Source organism: Hermetia illucens, chromosome 1 (assembly GCF_905115235.1).
Source record: "Hermetia illucens chromosome 1, iHerIll2.2.curated.20191125, whole genome shotgun sequence".
Lineage (NCBI taxonomy): Eukaryota > Metazoa > Arthropoda > Insecta > Diptera > Stratiomyidae > Hermetia > Hermetia illucens.
In genome coordinates, this window is record NC_051849.1 from 155,036,780 (window position 1) to 155,057,258 (window position 20,479).

Genomic DNA, 20,479 nt, shown 5'->3' on the forward strand with positions numbered 1-20,479 from the left:
CAAATACTTGGCAACTAAAAAATTGAGCCAAGTGTAATTAGCATCGTATTTGACAAGCCACAAAGTCAGCCCCTTCCAAACGTGAGTCTTGGGATACTAGTCATCAGCTGTGTACCTCGCCCTTGGCATCGTTTTACATAACGAATTTGATCAGCCAAAGCAAAATATACACATACCTCCGGCGAGAACATGAAGCCGAAAAAGGGCAAATGAAATTTGTCCTACACTAAAGCATTTTTAGAGTCACTGGAGACATGAATAAAAAAATTCTTAATGAGCATACGTTGATTCCTTTAGATGTCTCCGCCTCTTCCAGTATACATACATGCCATGAATGTTATAGATACCATACTGTCTTTGTGTCTTGTTATTTATACTTCAGCGTGATGTATTTTTTCTTAGCATGGCTTACGCAACGACCGACCCTGTTTAACGACATAGAATTCTTCTTCTACCTTTTCCACCACCTGACATGTTTGGATGTTTATGGATGGATAGATGTTCGTCTGGAATATACCTGAATACTTGAAATTATCCGATGATGCGGGAAAGTTTTCCAAGCATATAAACTCTAGGACATTTGCGACTAGAAATCGTTGCCGGTGTTTTCGAGTTTTTTTTTTTTAGTTAGCATACAGAACGAATTTTACGACTTATTGAAGCGTACATATTACAGGCCCCCATTCCTCATATAATTCTACGAACATCTAATGTAATATAATTGCCAATACCCCTAAATGGGACATAGCGCGTCTATCACGGTTTCTATTATATACTCTCTTATATAACATCACAAAGAGAAACTGGCGAAGAACAACCTCAATTTTATGTTGGTGTTTACGTATCTGAATTTCCAGATCTTATATAAAACAATGAGAATTGGACTCGCTTGGACTTGGTTGGAGAAACAACGCTACCAAGATAGACGAATTGACCTACGCCCTCGATGTTCTGTCCGTTAAAGCAAATCTCTTATGAACTGTCTGGAAACCACTTCCTTCAAATAAATCGAGCTACATTTTGGGCTGATCAGTTTTAATAACTTATTTCGCTGTTCATCAAATCAAATCAGCTTAAATTAAAATAATCGGCTCTACTTTTACTCAGCATTCTAAAAATCAAACCGATATTTCATTAATTTAACTATTATATTTTGAGACATCTTCCATCTGTCCAATATAGATTTTTTCACGCCGACAAGGATGTGTAATTGCTTTCGGATGGCTTTAGTCTATACAATTCTGCAACATATAACGACTTCGCTGTTGCTTCACAGGATTTATGTAATGCACAGTAAAAATGGTTTCTCAGAATATTGTGAAAATTGACAATCTAAAGTTGTTGGTTGAAAGTGATTCAAAGGAAACTGCTCTTAGTCGATTTATCTTCTAAAATTTATGACGAGCATTCTCTACATTGTCTTGTTGTTCTATACATACATTACAAGGTATTAAGAAGAGCTGAAATGACGCAATCAATTCGCAAATAATTTTTTTATTTCATCTTACTTTCGATTTCTTCCATTTGTTCAAGCGGCAGACACTGAACCACGTCAACTAACCTAGTCAGTTTCAATTTTCACTATAAATTAAACGCGTTCTGGATGTTATTTATGATTTCATTCTGAGATGGTAGTTTTATTTCATTGTAGGCAGTTCATTTCAACTTTTTCCAAGTGTGTTTAGTTCTTAACTGTTCTGGTTGCAATATTAGATTGATGGATTTCGTTAAAAATTAGTTAGTGTAAGCTTCTCTTAAGCCTCTAATTCAAGAGCAACACCAATCTTGTGTCCACCTGCGTTGAAGTTCTTTCCATCGATTAATGTTGACAATGTTAGAGTAACACCTGTAAAAGAATACAAAGAATATTTTAGTTCGAATGGAAGCGTTTATCAAAATGTTTAATATCGATCTTGGTTCGACCCAAATACTCACCATCCCGCAATTTTTGTTGATAGCCCAAACCAACTTGGCTTGCATTATTGACCTTGGCACGGACGCAAGCATCCTTATCAAGATTGTATTTTGCACCAAGTCCAAATTTGGTTGCATTCGAACCGGCTGTCCAAGCGAGTTGAACACCACAGTCCAATTTATCGGAACATTTCTGGTAGATGGATCCATTGAATTCTTGTCCATCATTACTGCAACAATCAGACGATATATGTCATCCATTTATTTTCTATATTTGCCGGGATTGAGAATACTTACACGCTAGTGTGAAGAACAAATTCACCAGTTGTATAACCCAAGGCGAAGTTGTTGGTGGTGATTTTCGACTTTTGGGTATCAAATGCAGTCTGGTAACCAGCCAACCAACCTTGGTAGCCGAATACGGCGGAAGCATTGATCAACGGACCAGCCAAATCGACATTGACGTCAGAGTCGACCTTAACATTCTCATTTGCAAAAGCTACCTTCAACTTGCCGTTCTTGTGTCTGCAAAAATGTTACAAATTTAGTTTTTCCTTGTTTCGTCTCGCTTGAAACCCACTCACCCAGATTGTGGAGCAAAAGTACCTTCAAAGGCTAATTTAAGGCCTTCAACCATCTGATCTTGTACGGCGATTTCAGTGTACAGTGTATTATCTGTATTCCACTTTTCGGTGAATGTTAGTCCATAGTCCTTAACTTTGTATTTGGTTTCCAAGTTGCCAAATACTTTGCCAGTATCTTGGTTTGAGTGACCACTTGTAGAGAATTCAATTCCCGACTGGGTCTTTGTCTTGCAATCCAATTTCCATAGACCAAAGTGATAGCCTTTGGAGAAAATGTCTCGGGATTGTTTTCCCAAATCTGAATATGATGGTGGTGCCATCTGAAAAAAATAAAGGAAAATGAATTTATTTCGAAAAGTGAATGAATGAGAATTGAGTATTTCAACAATGAAAGATCAGACGTATTCCTAAATGACATTGTTGTTTTCGATGTCCTCATTGAAGGAATATATAACTAGTCGGGAAACGGTAAGCTGGACGTTTCAGATATGAACGGTTTTGTGTATTTCTTTTATAAAAACATTTCAGTGGACATTTGTCCCATTAGTGCCTAGCACGTAATATATGCATATATTATGTGAGAATATCCACTCTCGCGTGATACTGACATTCAAGGTCTTGAATGCACAGAAGCAACAACTTTGACCTTTTATAACTTTGATTATAATAGTGCGATTTCCATGAAATTTGGTAGCATCATGTTTTATATTACGGCCTACATAGCTGCAACGTAAGGGGAGTTTCACAGCTAATTACTAACAATTATAGCAATATACAATTATTAACTTCATTTGAACAGATATCGTTATGGAGGGTATTTCGGAGCCTAGGCACCATATAGTGGCAGCCTCCTGATTTTTGTTCAGACTGTTGTGTTGGGTCGAATGGATCCATGAAAGAAATGTTCTCTTTCAACCTCCCTCACTCTCCACCTTTCCAAGAAACGTCAAAAGTAACACCGGCTGCGGAAAGTACTAATTTCATTTGATACCAAATGTACACCCTCCTTTTGCGTGTATGGGACCCCCTCCCCCTTAAATTCGACGTAGAAAGATGTAACCTACCGTATGCATGTGCGTTCATAGTTCCCATCTTTTCACCAAATTTAGTGTTAATTGCTATAACCGTTTCCGAGAAAAATGCGTCTGACAGACAAACAGTAAACCGATTTTAATAAGGTTTTCTTTTACACAAAAACTTAGAAAGTAGTAACAAAATGGAATTCACAAGATCAAAAACTTCCTACTGCAGAGGCAGAGTTAAGATAATAACAAATAAAGGCGGAGCTAAAATAGCTCAAAAAGAAATTATTGAAGCATTCTATGGAACAGGGAAACGTGCACGTTATTTCCTTATATGTAATATATTTTTAAGCCCATTACGATCGCAACCAGCGTTAATGGTTTCAGGATGTTTAGTTGCATCAAAAAGGGGGCATATGTAGGGACAGAATCAATTACTGTAGCATGATCATGAATTCACGAGTTGAGAACAAATTGTCAAATTTGTGTAGACTGTTACTAATATATAATCTGCATCCGCCGTGTCATCTGTGTACTATGGTTCGCCACAATTTTCAACGGAGAACTGCGTAGTGAGACGGGTTGGGCACCGGTAGACGTGTTAATTAGAAGGCAGAACCGGCAGTGGTTTTTCCACACTTCAAGGGCGCTAATTGCTTTCCAGGCCATGCAGTGGAACCCACTAGCTTAGAGTGGATGTTTTCCCGCAAACATAAGGGCTGAGGACGACAGCAAGTGGCTCCACAAATCCGCTAATGAAAATTTTTATATTAATTGCAATATACTGTATAAAAGTTATCAACGTATTTTCGTTAGTGCGCTACGAAATCCGGTAATACGAATCCACGGAAAAAAATGTATACATCTCGTACAAGTCTTTGGAAGAACCTGCACAATTTCCAATCACGGAAGTCTAAAACGCAAAAATGGCGCTTCGGAAGACTCAGAATTCAACTGCATTAACCATCCTCTCTCAGATCCACTGGTGGCAATCAATATTTTATAAATGAATTTCGGTCATAAACAACCCTAAGTTTTCCAACGCTTGTTATCATATTGTATAATTTTCCAGATTATGATTTATGTAACATCAGAAACATTAATTCCAACTCTAGTGGAGTATGGAGTGTGCATTTTCTATTGTGTGGATTATGATTAATTGAAATGTGACTTTTTATATCTTGAAAATTTAACAACAGTTGACAAGTAAATGATAAATGTTTGCTGTTCATATGATAATGAAACGATATGATAAATATCATCTCCCATAATAACTTTATTCAGTGTAGTGATGTGACTTAGAAAAAATGTTTAATAAATATAACGCTAAGGAGCTGAAAGATTTTACGACCGCTGATACGACGAAAATGTACCCCGATTTTGCTTTCCCAGATTGTCGTCAGTTCGCCTATCAGGGAAAAGATTAAACACTATCACGGCTTTAAACTTTAGTATCACCGAACCCGAAGAGTAAGCGAACGATCGTTATCTCAGGAAAAAGATGAGCCGTTGGATACAAAAGAACACCATCGACTTTCTAAGACATTTAAAATAACTGATACCTTAAATATCCTTCATGTAAAGCTCAAACACTATTGAAAAACATTTGGATTTAAAACCTATCTATTCAAACTAATAAAACTAAACTGTGGTAGTGGTAACCGCGAACATGATTCTTTTGTACAGAAATGGTTGTGCTAATCAAGGCTCTCTATTGTGAACTAAGTCAATTGAAAAATAGAATCTTTGCTTTCAGGATCAGCAAAGTTGCGCAGGGAGAATACTGTACAAGCAGTAAACATACGCGACGAAGATTGGTATACTTTTTCTTTTTGTGGATCCACTCTGCACATGCAAACTAAACTATTTAAAGCTGCACGGTTCTATTTTTTAAGAATATAGACTTCATTTATTCTGTGCCAACCATTATACCATATTTATAATTGTGTAAACCTCGATAATAAATAAAAATCATTCATACTGAGTTAGAGTTTAATAGAATGACTCTATTGACTCTCCCGTACAGTTTGAATTTTAAGCTGATTGTAGATCTTCTGTTTCAGAATTAAAGTTATCTATATTTAGAAAACAAGAAAATATAGTAATGGAGAAAGTACCACGTAAATCGTTTAGAAACCCCATTACGGAATGCCAAACAGAATGCGGAAAAAGATACACTTCATTTCACTGTGTAATAATAGAAAGCGCATAAGAAACCTCCAACAATGCTTCGCGCGTCTCTACGCCAGATAATATTAATGGGTACTACAATACAATTTGAGGGCTAGTATTTGCAAACGATAAGAGAAGAACCACAAAACAGTGAATGTGCTTGTGCAGATTCGGAAAAATCCGAACTATACAGGAGCAGCATCTCCAAACAATCCAATAGGACTGTCGTATGGTTCAATCAACATTCAGTACCAATTATCGCATTGATGACTAAAGGATCGCTACCGCGGGTACTAATTTTTATGTAACAATGGAGGCAGCTTAAGGGACAAAAACAATTATCAGATGTAAGTGTTAAACACCAGAATTTGTCTGTACTCAGGCAGTTGGACTACAAACATTTGTGCAAGCATTAAATCAAATGTGTAATATAGAGGGAGAGTCGCGAAACAGAATCTATATGCAGAATTACAATTTCGGATAAGTGCCAAAGTACTTTGAACTCTGTACATAGAACCAAACAAATATTTTATCAAATGCGCACCTCACGAATTTAAAATGAAAAACAAGGCAAATCCTTTCCTCTTTTGAAAATTCATTTCTCGAATAATTTATTAAAAATTTATTGTTTCGCTGCAGTTTTCGTTAAAATTAATTTTCCATTTATAATAAGAATTCAATTGAATTGAAGAGAGCAATTTGGTAAATTGTCTGTTGAATTCATCTTTCAATAAAATTACTAAGTATTATCTGAATTTATTCAGATTCAGTGAGTAAGCATCCTACCTTACACATAAACGAACTTCTCTTATTAAACCCAATCGTTTCATGCGAATAGAGTGCATACCGCATCTCATTCTCAATTGTTGAAGGCATTTGAACTGTCCCATTGTTTCTAGCTAAAAATAGATTATCAAATTCAAGGGTAGAATCTAATCAATCGTTTTAACAAGTAGCATGCATTGCAGACGCTTAGTTGTTCAGGTCAAGGCGCCATCAAAGGTCAACAACACATCTCGAGACGCAAATTCTAAATTTAAATTCGGAACGGAGCACAGCTTTCCTGACTGTTAGCATTAGGTAAGTATAAGTTCTGCGCTTAATTCACTTTCACTTATGCGATAGATTTGTTATTTATGTTTTCAAGCTATTTTTCACATCGTGCAGTTCATTCGGAGCTAAGCAAACACGTAGACATCTCGTCGCTGCAAATTTGAATCAAAATAATTTATTTTCTACTGGCGGAGAATTGTTTTTCAACTTTTACGACGCATTTAGGGAGTGAAATTGGTTCAACTCAATTTGTTGAAATTCTAGTGAAAAGGTCAAAACACACTAAATATAACTCAAAACGAATAGGTTTGTAAAAATTTCGCAATTCATAGTCTTCGCAAGGCTTCTTACCATTTAAGAAGATACCTACTCAAATCAAAACGAATTGTTATGGCAACTTTTACTAATCTAATATTCAGTATGTACAACAAATAGATTTCTTTTTTGCATAAAAAATGAAGTAAATAACTGTTGTCATAAAAATCACATTTAAAGGTTTAATCAGCGTACCCATATTCAACGAGAACGATAGTCAATACAACTATACGGTTACATATGGTATTCTAGCACACTCGGTTCATTGCCATTTTTTACTGATATTATAGTTCGAAACGTTTTAATGATCATGATATCAGCAAATTTCTTAATAAAACTTTCCAAAAGAACATTAAAAAAAAGAGGGAGTAAATTGCTCCCCACTTGGTTCGGTCCAGTATTAAGTTGATGCGGACTTAGAACCCTACAATTCTAAAAAAAACGTATTGAAGGTCTCGAAGACATTGAAATTTCCCAAGAGAATGTATTGAAATTAGTAAAATTAAGGGTTATATTGTATTTTGAAGAAGAAGCGAAGATCATTGATCAACAATATATGTATACATATAATATATGGTTGTCATTTATCCTTTGGTGGGTTATTTCGCGTGAACCAGACATGAGCTATCGTTCTTGGTTTGCTGAAATGCGCTTCAGCTCCCCCAGGACTTCCCCACTGTTTTGTACCAAGGTCTCTTAGGATGACCAACTCGTCAGCAATCTTGAGATCTCCAAAGCAGAAGGCGTAAATCGCAGCCATTGAAAAATCACTCGACTTACTCTATCGCATAGATAAAACTTCTACTAGGTCTCCTAGGAGAGGACAGATGATAGAAAATTATACGATTGAAGTTTGAAGAGAAACTTTTCGAGAAGTCAATGTAGACTCTATTGATGGCTTTTCTTGTGTTCATAGATTTCACAACAAAGCTCGTAAACTATAAGAAGTAGGTAATTATCAATATGAAGTGTTCAAGACAAGCCGAAGAGTAGTATCTTAAGATTTTTTTTAGCTTAGCAAAAAAAAGAAAAACAAATCGAGAAACCAGGACACTTTAGGTATAAAAGGTTTTGTATATTTTTTATATAAAAACCTTTGATTGAAAATTTATCCCATTATTGTCTACCACGTAATGAAAATACGCTTTCGTGTGCTACTGACATTCAAAGTCTTAGAATTTGCAGTCAAGCGACAAGTTGACCTATTATAACTTTGTTATGTTATAGTGCGGTTTCCACTAAACTAGGTAGGATCATGTGAAAAAAGACGCCATGGATTCATCTATATGGTCGATTGGAAGAAATGTAAAACAAAAGAGCGGACACATATGAAAGGAACTCACAGACGCTCCAGGAAGATCCTGACCATTCATTTGATATCTCACATGGTAATATTCGGTGAATGAAAAATTTTACAACCCATACTTTAAACTCAACCTAGAACCACATTCACTTAATTCATGAGAGTTCAGAGTTCCAACGTTTTCACAAACAAAAAAATGAATGTGTCAGGCAGACAGCCAGAGGCATTGAAATGATTCTAATAAGATTTTGTCTTCTAAAAGATTTTAAAGATAGACATCTAAGGATGAACGAAAGTTTTAAAAAATGTGGCGATGCTAATAAATAATAAGTGGAAAGTGGATATTGAAGAAAAAGAAATATCATACCTTTCGCAACGTGAAGTGAAATGATTCCAATTCTTCGCAAATGGCGTGCGATATATCATAATAAAGCGAAGAGGTAGCACAAGTTTCTCCCTAGAGAAGGTAAACAAGTAGCTTCTCCTTCTTCACAAATAATTTTTATTTTTCATATAAGCACTTATTCCTATTTACTTACTTACAAGCTGGGAAAAATAAAAATTATTTGTAAAGGTGAAGCTGCTTGTTTAACTTCTACAACAACCTTACCAGCATCAGGAATGATAACTATTCCCTTTCCTGAGATTCTCAGAACGAGACTCTTGACGAAAATCTTTGATGAAAGCAGAGGTATCCAGGAACGACAAGTGATTCTAAATCTTGAGGATACTAATCTTGAAGTCAGTATAGTCAGCATTTTTGTCAATTAAGTTAAAGCGTCAAAGCGCGGAGATATTTCAGTTTGGTTCTAATGTACTTCAAATAACAGCACTAGCGGTATTATACTTCTTCTTTTTCTTCAGCCTTTGTCCCGTTCACAAGCGGGGTCGGCTTGTCGTGATCGGTTTCGCCAATTGGCTCTGCCGAATGCCTGATCTGGGTGCAATCTCGAGGCTTTTACTAACGGTATTATACTCAAGCCTCAAAACACAAACATATATTGAAAAGAGATGAGAACCTTAGGCTCAGTTGTAAATGACAACAATTATTAGAACGAAACTAAAATAACAACGAAATGACTTCAGTAGTTCCAAAATCTTTTAAGCCAGGCGACACTACATTTCGATAGAGCCAATACCTGACAACTGAGAATTGCACTATTATCTATGTACGCGTTATAAAATAGTGACAAAAATTATTGAACGACAACTGGGACAATTTGCTAACATCGTCTGGTAATATTAAAATGACTTCGGAATTGGGCGAACGAAAACGGACCAACTATTCTCGATTAGATAGTTACTTCAAGTGCATCAACCGTCTGTTGATATTATTATTATTTTTTAGCATCAGAGCCGAACTGAGAATTCCAATACAACTATTGATGAAAGCAACCTTATTAAAACCGATTCAATGTCTGTCTATCTGTCACATCCGATTTGTGTGCTCCAAAAAGTGAAAAAAAAACCGAAAAATGGTGCATTTATGAGATATATGCCTCGAAATACATCCCGTTTCGATATGTTTCAATAAAATCAATAATAGTACATTTCCATATTTGAGAAATTAGCCCGAAACCACCCTTAAGTTCTGCCTACAAGTACAAACAAAATTGGGTAGCAGTACAGACGATAATATAATGTTTTAATATGTAAGTACATTCTTATATATTGGAGCTTGGCAATATACGAAAAGGAATGGGAAAACTGCATAGAGAGTTCCTCACATAAGATGAACACAAAACCTTGATAAACGAAGCACCGAGCTTCTGATATTTCGACTTGTTTTAATTCACTCCTCCCATAACAAAGCTTTCAGAACTATCTATACGAAAAAGTCCCACAGACAAAAGATTTTCCCCAAACGAATCTTGTTTTTGTTAATCACATGGCTATGATACAAGGGGGTGGCTTTACATAAATACCAACGAAAGATGTGCAGTATTGCAACCTGCCAGGGGATTTCAAATCCCGTGATGCTCTGATTTGCCTAAAAATTTACCCATAATGGAACCAAAATAGAAAACAAAATTGTTCGACGTTCCCCTTAGTTTTCGAATTAAAATTAATTGAATAGTTAGAATTAGATAGGTTGTTCCCAAAACAAATTTTTTTCTCGAAAAGCGTAAATTTAAGGTAGAGCAATGTAGTTTATGAGAATTTTGTTTAAAAAGTATGTTCTTAAAAATATAATTTATTGAATTTCTGCAACTAAATCTAGAAATGAGGCACGGATCATTAATAAATCCAAGCATAAATTATGTTTTTAGTTCAAGTTCAAAGCAACGAAATATAGCATATGAATACAAAGTGTATGCATATGAAACTGTTTGGATGGTTGTAGCTGCGAGTCCACTGTTATCAGTGTTTTTTTTTTCAAACTGCTTTGACATGTGCCAACGATTTTCGCGTATTTTTAGAAACACGCTACAACAAAGTTTAGTATTTTTAAAATAATATGCCTGGAAACAACGACATGAAGCACTAATTACGTTCCGGCTTTCTACTGGTTTATGACGCTTAATCGCAATACAAAGCTTAGTTTCAGATTCCCTACGGACTACGACTCAGTCAAGCCTAACTTCATGGGGAACTTTGCTGCGAACTTTCCAATCAGAGGAGAGTGGAAGACGTTCGTTGCGAGAGTTTTTCAGATATACACAGCGTGACCTTGTCGTACGGTCTCCCACGACTCAACAGTGTATTCCAAGCAGAAGTATTAGCGTTACTGGAAGCCTTTCAATGACTGAAGCATCATCCAAGCCCAAAGCGTAACAGAACCATCCTGACTGACAGCTAAGCGGCCACTAAGGCTTTGCATTCAGTGGAGACATCCTTCAGGCTGATGGGCCAGTGCAAGAACGTGCTGAACAGCTGCTTGGAGTACTGACTTACAGGGCTACCAGACTCGACATACGCAACAATTCGCATTGCCAAATCTTCAATGAGAGAAACTCTCAGGCACTGCGATTGTCCACCTACAGATAGCGCCAGGCTACGGACACTAGGTAAAACATTCTTTGAGGACTTTAGGGAGATTTCAAGTTGCAGGGTGCGACAACTGTTTTCCTTTGTGAATGCTTCAGGTTGGCTATGAAAATCTGAAATCTCGGGCTACCTCTGATCATGAGTTTGCAACCGATGGAAAAAATAAGTATCTCATCAGCTCACAGAGGCAAATGAATGATAGGAACAAACGGATTCTATCGAATCGTGATAGATGACGGGAAATGGATTTACTTTAAAAATCCGACGCGAAAAAAAAACATGGGTCAACCGTGGACAACCGACAAGATCATCAACGAGATTAAATCGGCTCAGGGAAAAGTAATGCTGTATTGCGTGAGCGACTGAAGTCCGGTGGCACAGTAAACGTTCATCGTTACCAACTTCGAATAACCAACTTTAAGCAAGCAATGCAATGCTACTGCAACATACGGCAAACCCCATCAAAGATTAGCTGGTAGCTCTTCGTTGAAAAGTGATACCCTTACCATCTTCGCTCCCTAAAACTACCATTTGTTTCCTTCAACAGGCCAGCAACTTACGCATTAGTCTTTCAATAATTACGAGACAGTCGAACATTGGCTTGACAAATGGTTTGATCAGAAAGAACATTTTGTTTGATGTGGTATCCATAAAAATGTGGAGCCGTAGATGGAAAATATTTTGAATTAGAAACATTTTTGCTCTTCTTTTCAACGAGCACTTCATTTTCATACAGAAAAACAGCCGTTTCATATGACAACGACAATACGAAAATTGACAATTTTAACTTTCGATAGCTCAAAAAAGTAAGATATCAAAAAACTTTACTCTGTATATTTTCATCTTATTTTCGGCCTCTCTGAACGGCGCCATGGAAATGATAAACATGCTCAAAGCAGCATCCAAAAACTTTAATTTTATTATGTGTCACCGTGACCTTTTGATCATAGTGCATCAGGGGCTGGTCGCCCTACATAATTAAACTCACTTTCAGGTCGCTAACTATTCTGTTTATTCAACATGATCGCGAAATTCCCGAACTCCCCCGATTATATGAAAGTAATTCTGCTTATCATGTTCCTGAGAAAGTCAAGATATTCAAACATATCGCGTGATACAACTGTGGATAAACGTTACATAATGCCCCGCGGTATTCCATTAGCAAAGTGAAAAGCGCTAAAATTATGGCAAACTATACAAAACTAGCCTAGTCCAGCAGCAGTGTATAATCTCTGCCTCTAAACATCAGAACGCATGATGAAACGAAACTTGATACATGATTGGTAAGCAAGAAACAGCTTTGCTAAAGGAGGCCCGCCATGAGAAAGATGACGAAGTCAACTCTCCATAGCCGGCGCCGTTACGAAGCTAAAGTCCATCAACACCAATCCACTGCAAGGTTATATGCATAAAAATTCTACAACCAAGCGGAGTATTTACCCAGTTCCAAAGAAGCGTATTTTAATCTCTCAGGTCATTCACCTGGAAGAAGATAATGAACTAAGCTCCAGACTTTTCTTAATATTCGTGAAGACAAATAGCAACGGACAAACAGCTAGAGTGAAACCATTGCTTTCTAGATGAGCAGAAATTATGCTGAAAATATCAATCAAATTATCTATAAACGCCGACGTGCAACTTTACGCACCAGTGCGAATCAGTAACGTGATATTCATTATCAGCAAAAATACCTAATTTATTGATTTAATTCTGGTGACGTCATTTGGATCACAGTAGTTCCAATAAGAAATTGGTTGAAAGGGTTCGGAAAGAAAATTCCAATCGAATTCAGTCCATTTCCATGTTACATCACCGCCACATGGCTCGCGCTCCGCATTCAATAACTACCCCCGGCGAGAGCGACCTCCCGCCGACCAAGAAAATTTTCATAAATGTCGCCGCTAACAAAATTTTCTCTCATGTTACGTAACTTCATATCGTCTGTTCAAAGATAAAACCACTAAAATTTCGCAATAATTTTCACCGGCAAACAAGCCATCACCCGATTCTCTGTAATCACGCCTTAAGAAAGCCGGAAATATGTTTTTCAGCGATTTTATCACAAAAATTACGCCGCATAACATATTTGACAGTGACGTTTCGAAGTCGAGCCCACCATTGTAAAAGAAATTTGATTTTCTTCTTCACTTTTGTCGACATTTCCCTCGTGATTCCCGAAAAAAAACGCTATCGCAGTGCCATTGCCAATCATTAGATACTTACTTTTGAAATACTTAATTAATTTGTTGACTTAGACAGGACACAAAACACACGCTAAACGCTGCTTTTTACGAAATAAAACTTTTTGGGACAAATGACACCAAGAAAACCACCCAAAAAATCGACCGCACGCTTCCTATACGAATGACGACCACGAACAAGTACGGGTTCTTACCACATCCAATGAAAGCCGGTGCCGTGGCGAAAATTGGTAGACAGTATGGCGAAAGTGTGGTGAGTCTAGATTGTGGGATAATGTAGTTCGTGGCGTGCGATATCGATCTTCGCAAGGTAATCCTGATATAGCGGAGAAAAATTCGAATTGGGAAGGAGGAATCTAGGGAGGTGTCCTATATGCTCCCTAAGAACCACACTTCTGGAAGCTTACAAACAGGGTAAAAATAAGACAGTTCTCAGATGTCTTCTACTTAAAAAGAATTCATACAATGCAGTTTTTCATGAAATTGTAATGACCGCCAACTTGATACTCAGAACGTTCTTTGCAGGAGCCATAAACGAACCTTCGATTTCGACTTGAAAGAATTATAATATAATGCATGAAATATTTCAATATGTGGTTCGACTAACAGGAATTTTCGACTTAGAGGTTGAATTTTATAAAGAAAATTAACGGGAACGCTAATAAAAGGCCAAAATTTAATTAGAGGAAATTCGACATAGAGAGGTTCGACTATAATCAACATAAATTTGGATGAGGATTCAAATGGAACAAGTTCTAATCTAATCAAAAATTGAATTGTTTTTCACAAATTACACTCTAAAAAGTGTTGATGCAAATTTATCCTTATTATATAAGAGACTTGAATACCTCATATTATAGAAGCAAAATTTCCCTCTGGTGTATTTAGAGATTTACATTACAAAATACGCTAAAATGGCTGGAAAATTAGACTTATTTTTGTCAGGCATTATTCCTTCAAAAATAGTGTATCTTTATCCATGCTTTATGCAATATGCGCGAAATGGGAATATTTGTTAAACTTCGAATGCAAGTTTTTTAGAGGTATGTGGAAGGTTGACGTTGGGAATACAAGGAATTACAGTTAAACACTCTACATCAATAGTTACTATCATTTGGCATATTATCGGTATAAATATCTTCACGGTAATGTGCAGTGCCGCGATAGTAACTATCGATGTAGAGTGTTTAACTCCTTGCACTCCCAATGCCAACTTTTCATCATCATCATCAACGGCGCAAGAACTGGTATCCGGTCTAGGGCTGCCTTAATAAGGAACTCCTGACATTCCGGTTTTGCGCCGAAGTCCACCAATTCGATATCCTTAAAAGCTTTCTAACGTTCTGGCCTACGCCATCGTTCCATCTCAGGCAGAGTCTGCCTCTTCTTTCTGCCATAGATATTACCCTTATAGACTTTTCCGGCTGGGTCATCTCATCCATACGGATTAAGTGACCCGCCCACCGTAACCTATTGAGCCGGATTTTATCCACAACCAGACGGTCATGGTATTGCTCATAGATTTCGTCGTTATGTAGGCTACGGAATCGTCCATCCTCATGTAGGGGGCCAAAAATTCTTCGGAGGATTCTTCTCTCGAACGCGGCCAGGAGTTCGGAATTTTTCTTGCTAAGAACCCCAAGAAGTCTCCGAGGAATACATGAAGACTGGCAAGAACATAGTCTTGTACAGTAAGAGCTTTGACCCTATGGTGAGACGTTTCGAGCGAAACAGTTTTTGTAAGCTGATGCACGGAATTCATCGTCATCGCTGTTATCGGTTGTGATTTTCGACCCTAGATAGGAGAAGTTTTCAACGGTCTCAAAGTTGTAGTCTCCTATATTTATTCTTCCCGTTTGACCAGTGCTATTCGATGTTGTTCGTTCTTTGTTTTTTGCTGACGTTGTCACCATATATTTTGTCTTGCCTTCATTAATATACAGTCCATGACCTCACTCCGTCTGCTCGATCTGAGTGAGGACACGAGTGAGGATCGATATCGTCAGCGTAGGACAGTAGTTGGGTGGACTTAAGGGCTTATATACAGTTAGAAGGCTGAAAAAAAGCAAATTTTCCAGAATTTTTTTTGAGAAACCTTTTAAAGATATTGATCTAAATATTTGAACATATATTATGGTATCTTTTAACAATATTTTCAGACTTAAAACTAGTAAAAATATTTATTTGGACAGGGGCTACAGCTGATCTCCGGAAGCTCCTCTCAAAAAAGACGTTTTGCGGTGACCACTATATCACTGAACTGGAACCTCTGAAATTAAAAAACCAAACAGATTTCGTTAAAGTAATGTTAAATCTAGTAATTAATCGAAGGAATACGCAAAATAAATTTTTTTTACAAAATGGTGGTTTCTAGAAAAAAACATTGATTTTCGGCCAAAATTTCGGCCTTAAATTGTTTATAAAAAAAAAAGGTATTAATCGGTAAGATAAAATCTTCGATCAATTACTAAAAAATATATTTATTATTATTTTGTTAAGGGAAAGTCGCATCGCGTCCTTGAAGAACTATTGTGCCCCTTTTACTGGTTATAGTGTACCTGTTGATCATAGTATCTCAAGCAGGCCAGTAACCGTTAGGAACTTTAGTATATTCCCCACTTCCAGAAGTTTCAGCTTTGCATCTGGTATTAAGTGTTCTCCCAGATGTATCGACCTACTTTGCACAAGTGCTGGACACTGTCCCAGGACGTGCATAGAGGTTTCGTCCTCCTCCTCACAGAACCTGCAGGCAGTGTCCGTAGATATCCCTGGCTTCCCTAGGTGGTAGTTCAGCCGACAATGACCAGTGAGAATTCCCACTATGATTCGGAGGTTCTTTTTGGTGAGGTTTAGGCAATCCTTTGTGCGCATGGGTTCGTATCCCCCAATAAGCACCCTGGACTGCTCCATCCCTGGTAGGCCCGCCCAATATAGTTCCCTCAACCGTTTTTCTTCGTTTCTTAGATTCATAGCCATGAAAGCGTTTCCGATTCCACAGAAGGGTTCTGGCCCGTATAAAGGCATCCCTGCTCCCTTCTTGGCTAGTTCATCCGCTGCCTCATTGCCTTCCAGCCCAGCATGGCCTGGAACCCAAAGTATCCAGACCTTGTTGGACGAGCCGGGTGTATTCAGTCTCTCAAGGCATTCCCATACCAGTTTAGAGTTCACCTGGTTGGACCTAAGTGCCTTGATCGCTGCTTGGCTATCGGTGAGAATAGCTATGTTCTGCCCCCTGTAGTTCCTTTGCAGATTAAAGGAGGCACATTTGTCTATGGCGTAAATTTCCGCCTGGAATATGCTAGTGTACCTGCCCATTGGCTCAAAGTACATTTTCCTTGGACCAATGACACCGGCACCCACTCCCTCTGCTGTGAGGGATCCGTCAGTGTACCAAGTAATCAGTTGCTGATTTAAGCCGTATATTTAAGAAACTTGTGTCAAAATTTGAGATCAATCGGTTTGGTCGTTTTTGAGTAATGTTGGTCACCGACTTTGAAAACACCATTTTGAGAAAAACGCGTTTAAAGTTTGAAAAGCACTTTACATAAGATGAACAATTTTTTTTTTGAACTTACTTGGAGTCGTCTATTCCAAGACCATATAATAACTCGAGCTGATGTTGTCTTCGAGCCATTCTTTCATCTCGGGTGCTCTCACGCGCTCTGATATCGGAAATGGTCACGCGCTGCTCATCTTCTTTTTCAGCATATGAATGCGCATTGGGTCCAAGTGTGATTCCTATTGCCTTCATATAATATAATAGTGATGCCATTCCTTAATCCACAAAATTTTGCTGCACCTTTTAACCCTAATCCGAGGACTCTCATGACAAATAAAAATCGTCGATTTATTTCATAAGAGTGCGCGACAAAAAGACTAGAATTTATGTTACGATCTGCACACTTGTCACACAGCAAAACAATTTTAAAACCAAGTCCTCGTCCAGAAGCAGTTTGAAACTTCACATTTCCGTCACAGGTCTTACATTTTACATATTCAGAAATTGCTGCAAACACTTTTATAAAATTTAAAATGCGATACTCAACAGACGGATCACGCGGAACTGAGATTTCCTCTTGTTCTTTAAATTTTTTTGCCGAGGCACTGAAACTACTTTCATCCGTTTCGGCTGTTTTTGGATTAAAAACATTTTTTCGCTTTTTTGGTCTCGACTTACGTATATTAAGAGATTTTCTCATTTCTCTAGAAGCCTTCATTTTCAAATTACAAATAGAATTTTAACGAACTCACAAGTTTACTGCTTGGCTTAGCTGCTTATACTGACTACCACTCTTAAATATTTTTCAGTTTGGGGAGAGCAAAATTAAAATTTACCTTTCAGGTATAAAAACGGCAATAACACACTGATGTTTTACCCATCTAAATACATTAGAAGGGAACATTTAGAATAGGTAGGTGCACAAAAGGGACACAGCGTTCCAGGTAAGTGCTGCCGCTCCGGCCTTATGCTTCCAACCACTCCCTGCCTTTTAAAATTTGTATGTAACTTCGAAAATATTCACCAGAACGATATGAAATTTTCTGTGTGTATTCTTAAATATATGTACATTAAGAAAATAAAATTAAAAAAAAAATGGTTTTTATGAAAATTCTAACTGTATATAACCCCTTAAAGAAGATCGTACTCCTCGTATTTATCTCAACATCACGGATCACTTTTTTCCAGGACCAGATTGAAGAGGACGCATGATAGGGCATCCCCTTGTCGTAGAGCGTTGTTGATGTCGAATGGTCCCAATAGGGATTCTGCTACGTTTATCTGGCCTCGCACATTGGTCGAGGTCAACCTAGGCAGTTTCTCATGGCCGCGTGCAGTTTTACCCTGGTAATGCTATCATAGATGACCTTAAAGTCGATGAAAAGATGGTGGAACTGATGTTCATATTCCAACAGTTTTTGCAATGGTTGCCGCAGAGGGAATATCTGATCTGTTGCTGATTTGCCTGCAGTGAAGCCCCTTTTTTATGGGCCAATGATGTTCTGAGCATATGGAGCTATCCGGCCTAGCAAAATAGAGGAGAATATCTTATAGATGGTACTCAATAACGTGATACCTCTATAATTCATGCACTGTGTGATATCTCCCTTTTTGCCAGTCGTCAGGCATTGATTCGCTGTCCCACACCTTGAGCATAAGTTGATGAACTGCATGGTATAATTCTTCGATATTTAACCAATTCTGCTGTAATTTCATCGGCCCCTGGCGACTTATGATTTTTAAGCCGATGAATTTTACCGACTGTTTCTTCTATATTCGGTGGTGGCAGTATTTGTCCGTCGTCTTCAGTTGGCGAGACCTCGCCAATATTCTAGTTGTTGAGCAGTTCATCAAAATACTCCAACCCATCACTTCAATATGCCTATCCTGTCGGAAATCAGATTTCCCTCTTTGCCTCGGCAGGATGAAAATTGATGTGTATAAGGCTTCATCCTGCTGACTTGCTGGTAAAACTTCCGTACCTGGTGTGGTTACTCCCTGTACTTTTCGAGTTCACAGATCTGTTGGTTCTCCCAGGCTTCCTTTTTCCGTCTGTGAAGTCGCTTCTCCGCTCGACGGAGTTCGTGATAAATCTCTGCGCGTGCCTATGTTCTTTGAGAATGCAACATTACTCGGTATGCGGCATTCTTCCGTTCCGTTGCTAGCTAGCTAGCGGAAGAATCAGATTCATCATAAATGCACGTCATCTCGTCGGCCAAAATGAAGATCGGCATCATTCCGGCTATCGCGTAAGCCGCTTCGTATGAGTTGGTTCTAAAACCAAAGCACACTCTTAAGGCGGTCTTTCCATAAACTGCGCACAGTATAGAGCTCACCAATCTAACTATAAGTAGTCTACCCGTTCATCGTGAGACCCCAATATTTGGCATCATCCTTGCCAGCGCCGTGCTAACATTAGAAGTCTTGGTGCAAACATGTTCTAAGTGCTATTTGAAATTCAGCCTTGCATTTATCATAACTCCAAGGTGTTTGATTGCTGGTTTAGAAGTGATGATATGCTTCCTCATTTCCATACGAGCAGTGGTTTTGTTACGCTGCTTCGTGATAAGCACCACCTTTGTTGTATCCTCCGCCAGTATAAGACCAGCAGCTTTCAGCCATTTCTTTATAGCAGTGATTGTTGCTTGGATGAATACAATTCCACATCCGCGAGATGTTTTGCAACAATAATCACCGCTATATCACTGGCGTAATCCACTAGCTTCGCTAGCAAATGGGGATGTTGAGGATATCATTATACATGGTATTTCTGTGGAACACCCGTGGAGACAATGGTTTTTCTGAGCCCGCGGTTAAGTATCACCGCCTTTTTATAAGATTGGAACTGACCGACTTAAATGCATTTCGCGTCAAGGGTAACCACTGCGCAATATCTGCTGATGCCAATATTGGCATAGCATTTCCAGCTAAGTCAGTGACCCATTTCATGGCGACAACAACATTAGCCTTTGCTTTTTTCATGTCTCGGGAAAGATCGCATCCACCAAGCACGGTTCAAACAACTCTACAAATAAGTTTTGCCACGACTTAACAGCCAACTTAAGGGTTTTCCCAGTATACTATGATATAAATCTCTGGTACTTCTTTCGCCGTTATTGAGGGATTGCAGCCATATCTAAATGTGTCTGCAGACTGTACCCGTTCGTTCTCTCCTAAGGAAACAAGTCCTAAACAATATTCAGTAGGAGACCGGGCTGCTTGACTTTTGAATCTCCCTATTACAACCCTGTAGGTGCTTCCCCATGGGTCTATATCCGCCTTTGCGAAGATTTGTTTGAAGTAGTCGCTCTTGTAATGCGAATAGCTAACTTCAGGTTTCTTCGAGCTTCCTTGTAAGCAGGCTGCTTCATCTCCTGATCAGTCCTGTTCTCTGGGCCGCTGGGGTCGCTTCTCCACTCGCCGGAGTT

The 20,479-nt window shown here is 38.2% G+C and overlaps 1 protein-coding gene and 1 long non-coding RNA gene across 2 annotated transcripts; one reads left to right on the forward strand and one right to left on the reverse strand.

The window, feature by feature from the left end:
• Nucleotides 1–1,376: 1,376 nt before the first annotated feature.
• On the reverse strand, nucleotides 1,377–13,744 carry LOC119655606 (voltage-dependent anion-selective channel). The gene is made up of 5 exons (XM_038061565.1): nucleotides 13,575–13,744; nucleotides 2,499–2,818; nucleotides 2,212–2,439; nucleotides 1,936–2,144; nucleotides 1,377–1,846 (listed from the first exon to the last, which is right to left on the reverse strand). The coding sequence occupies exons 2-5, from the start codon at nucleotides 2,816–2,818 to the stop codon at nucleotides 1,755–1,757; spliced, it is 849 nt and encodes a 282-aa protein (XP_037917493.1). The 5' UTR covers nucleotides 13,575–13,744; the 3' UTR covers nucleotides 1,377–1,754.
• On the forward strand, nucleotides 5,648–7,021 carry LOC119655611. The gene is made up of 4 exons (XR_005249930.1): nucleotides 5,648–5,756; nucleotides 5,913–6,039; nucleotides 6,649–6,772; nucleotides 6,840–7,021. It is a non-coding gene; the product is annotated as an uncharacterized LOC119655611 (long non-coding RNA).
• Nucleotides 13,745–20,479: the final 6,735 nt, after the last annotated feature.

Excerpts from the sequence above, each read along its gene's own strand:
- LOC119655606 (XM_038061565.1), bottom strand. The coding sequence starts at position 2,818 with ATGGCACCACCATCATATTCAGATTTGGGAAAACAATCCCGAGACATT. Across the intron at positions 2,440-2,498 it reads ACTTTTGCTCCACAATCTGG|ACACAAGAACGGCAAGTTGA; the intron begins GTGAGTGGGTTT and ends ACATTTTTGCAG. Across the intron at positions 1,847-1,935 it reads TCAACAAAAATTGCGGGATG|GTGTTACTCTAACATTGTCA; the intron begins GTGAGTATTTGG and ends ATTCTTTTACAG.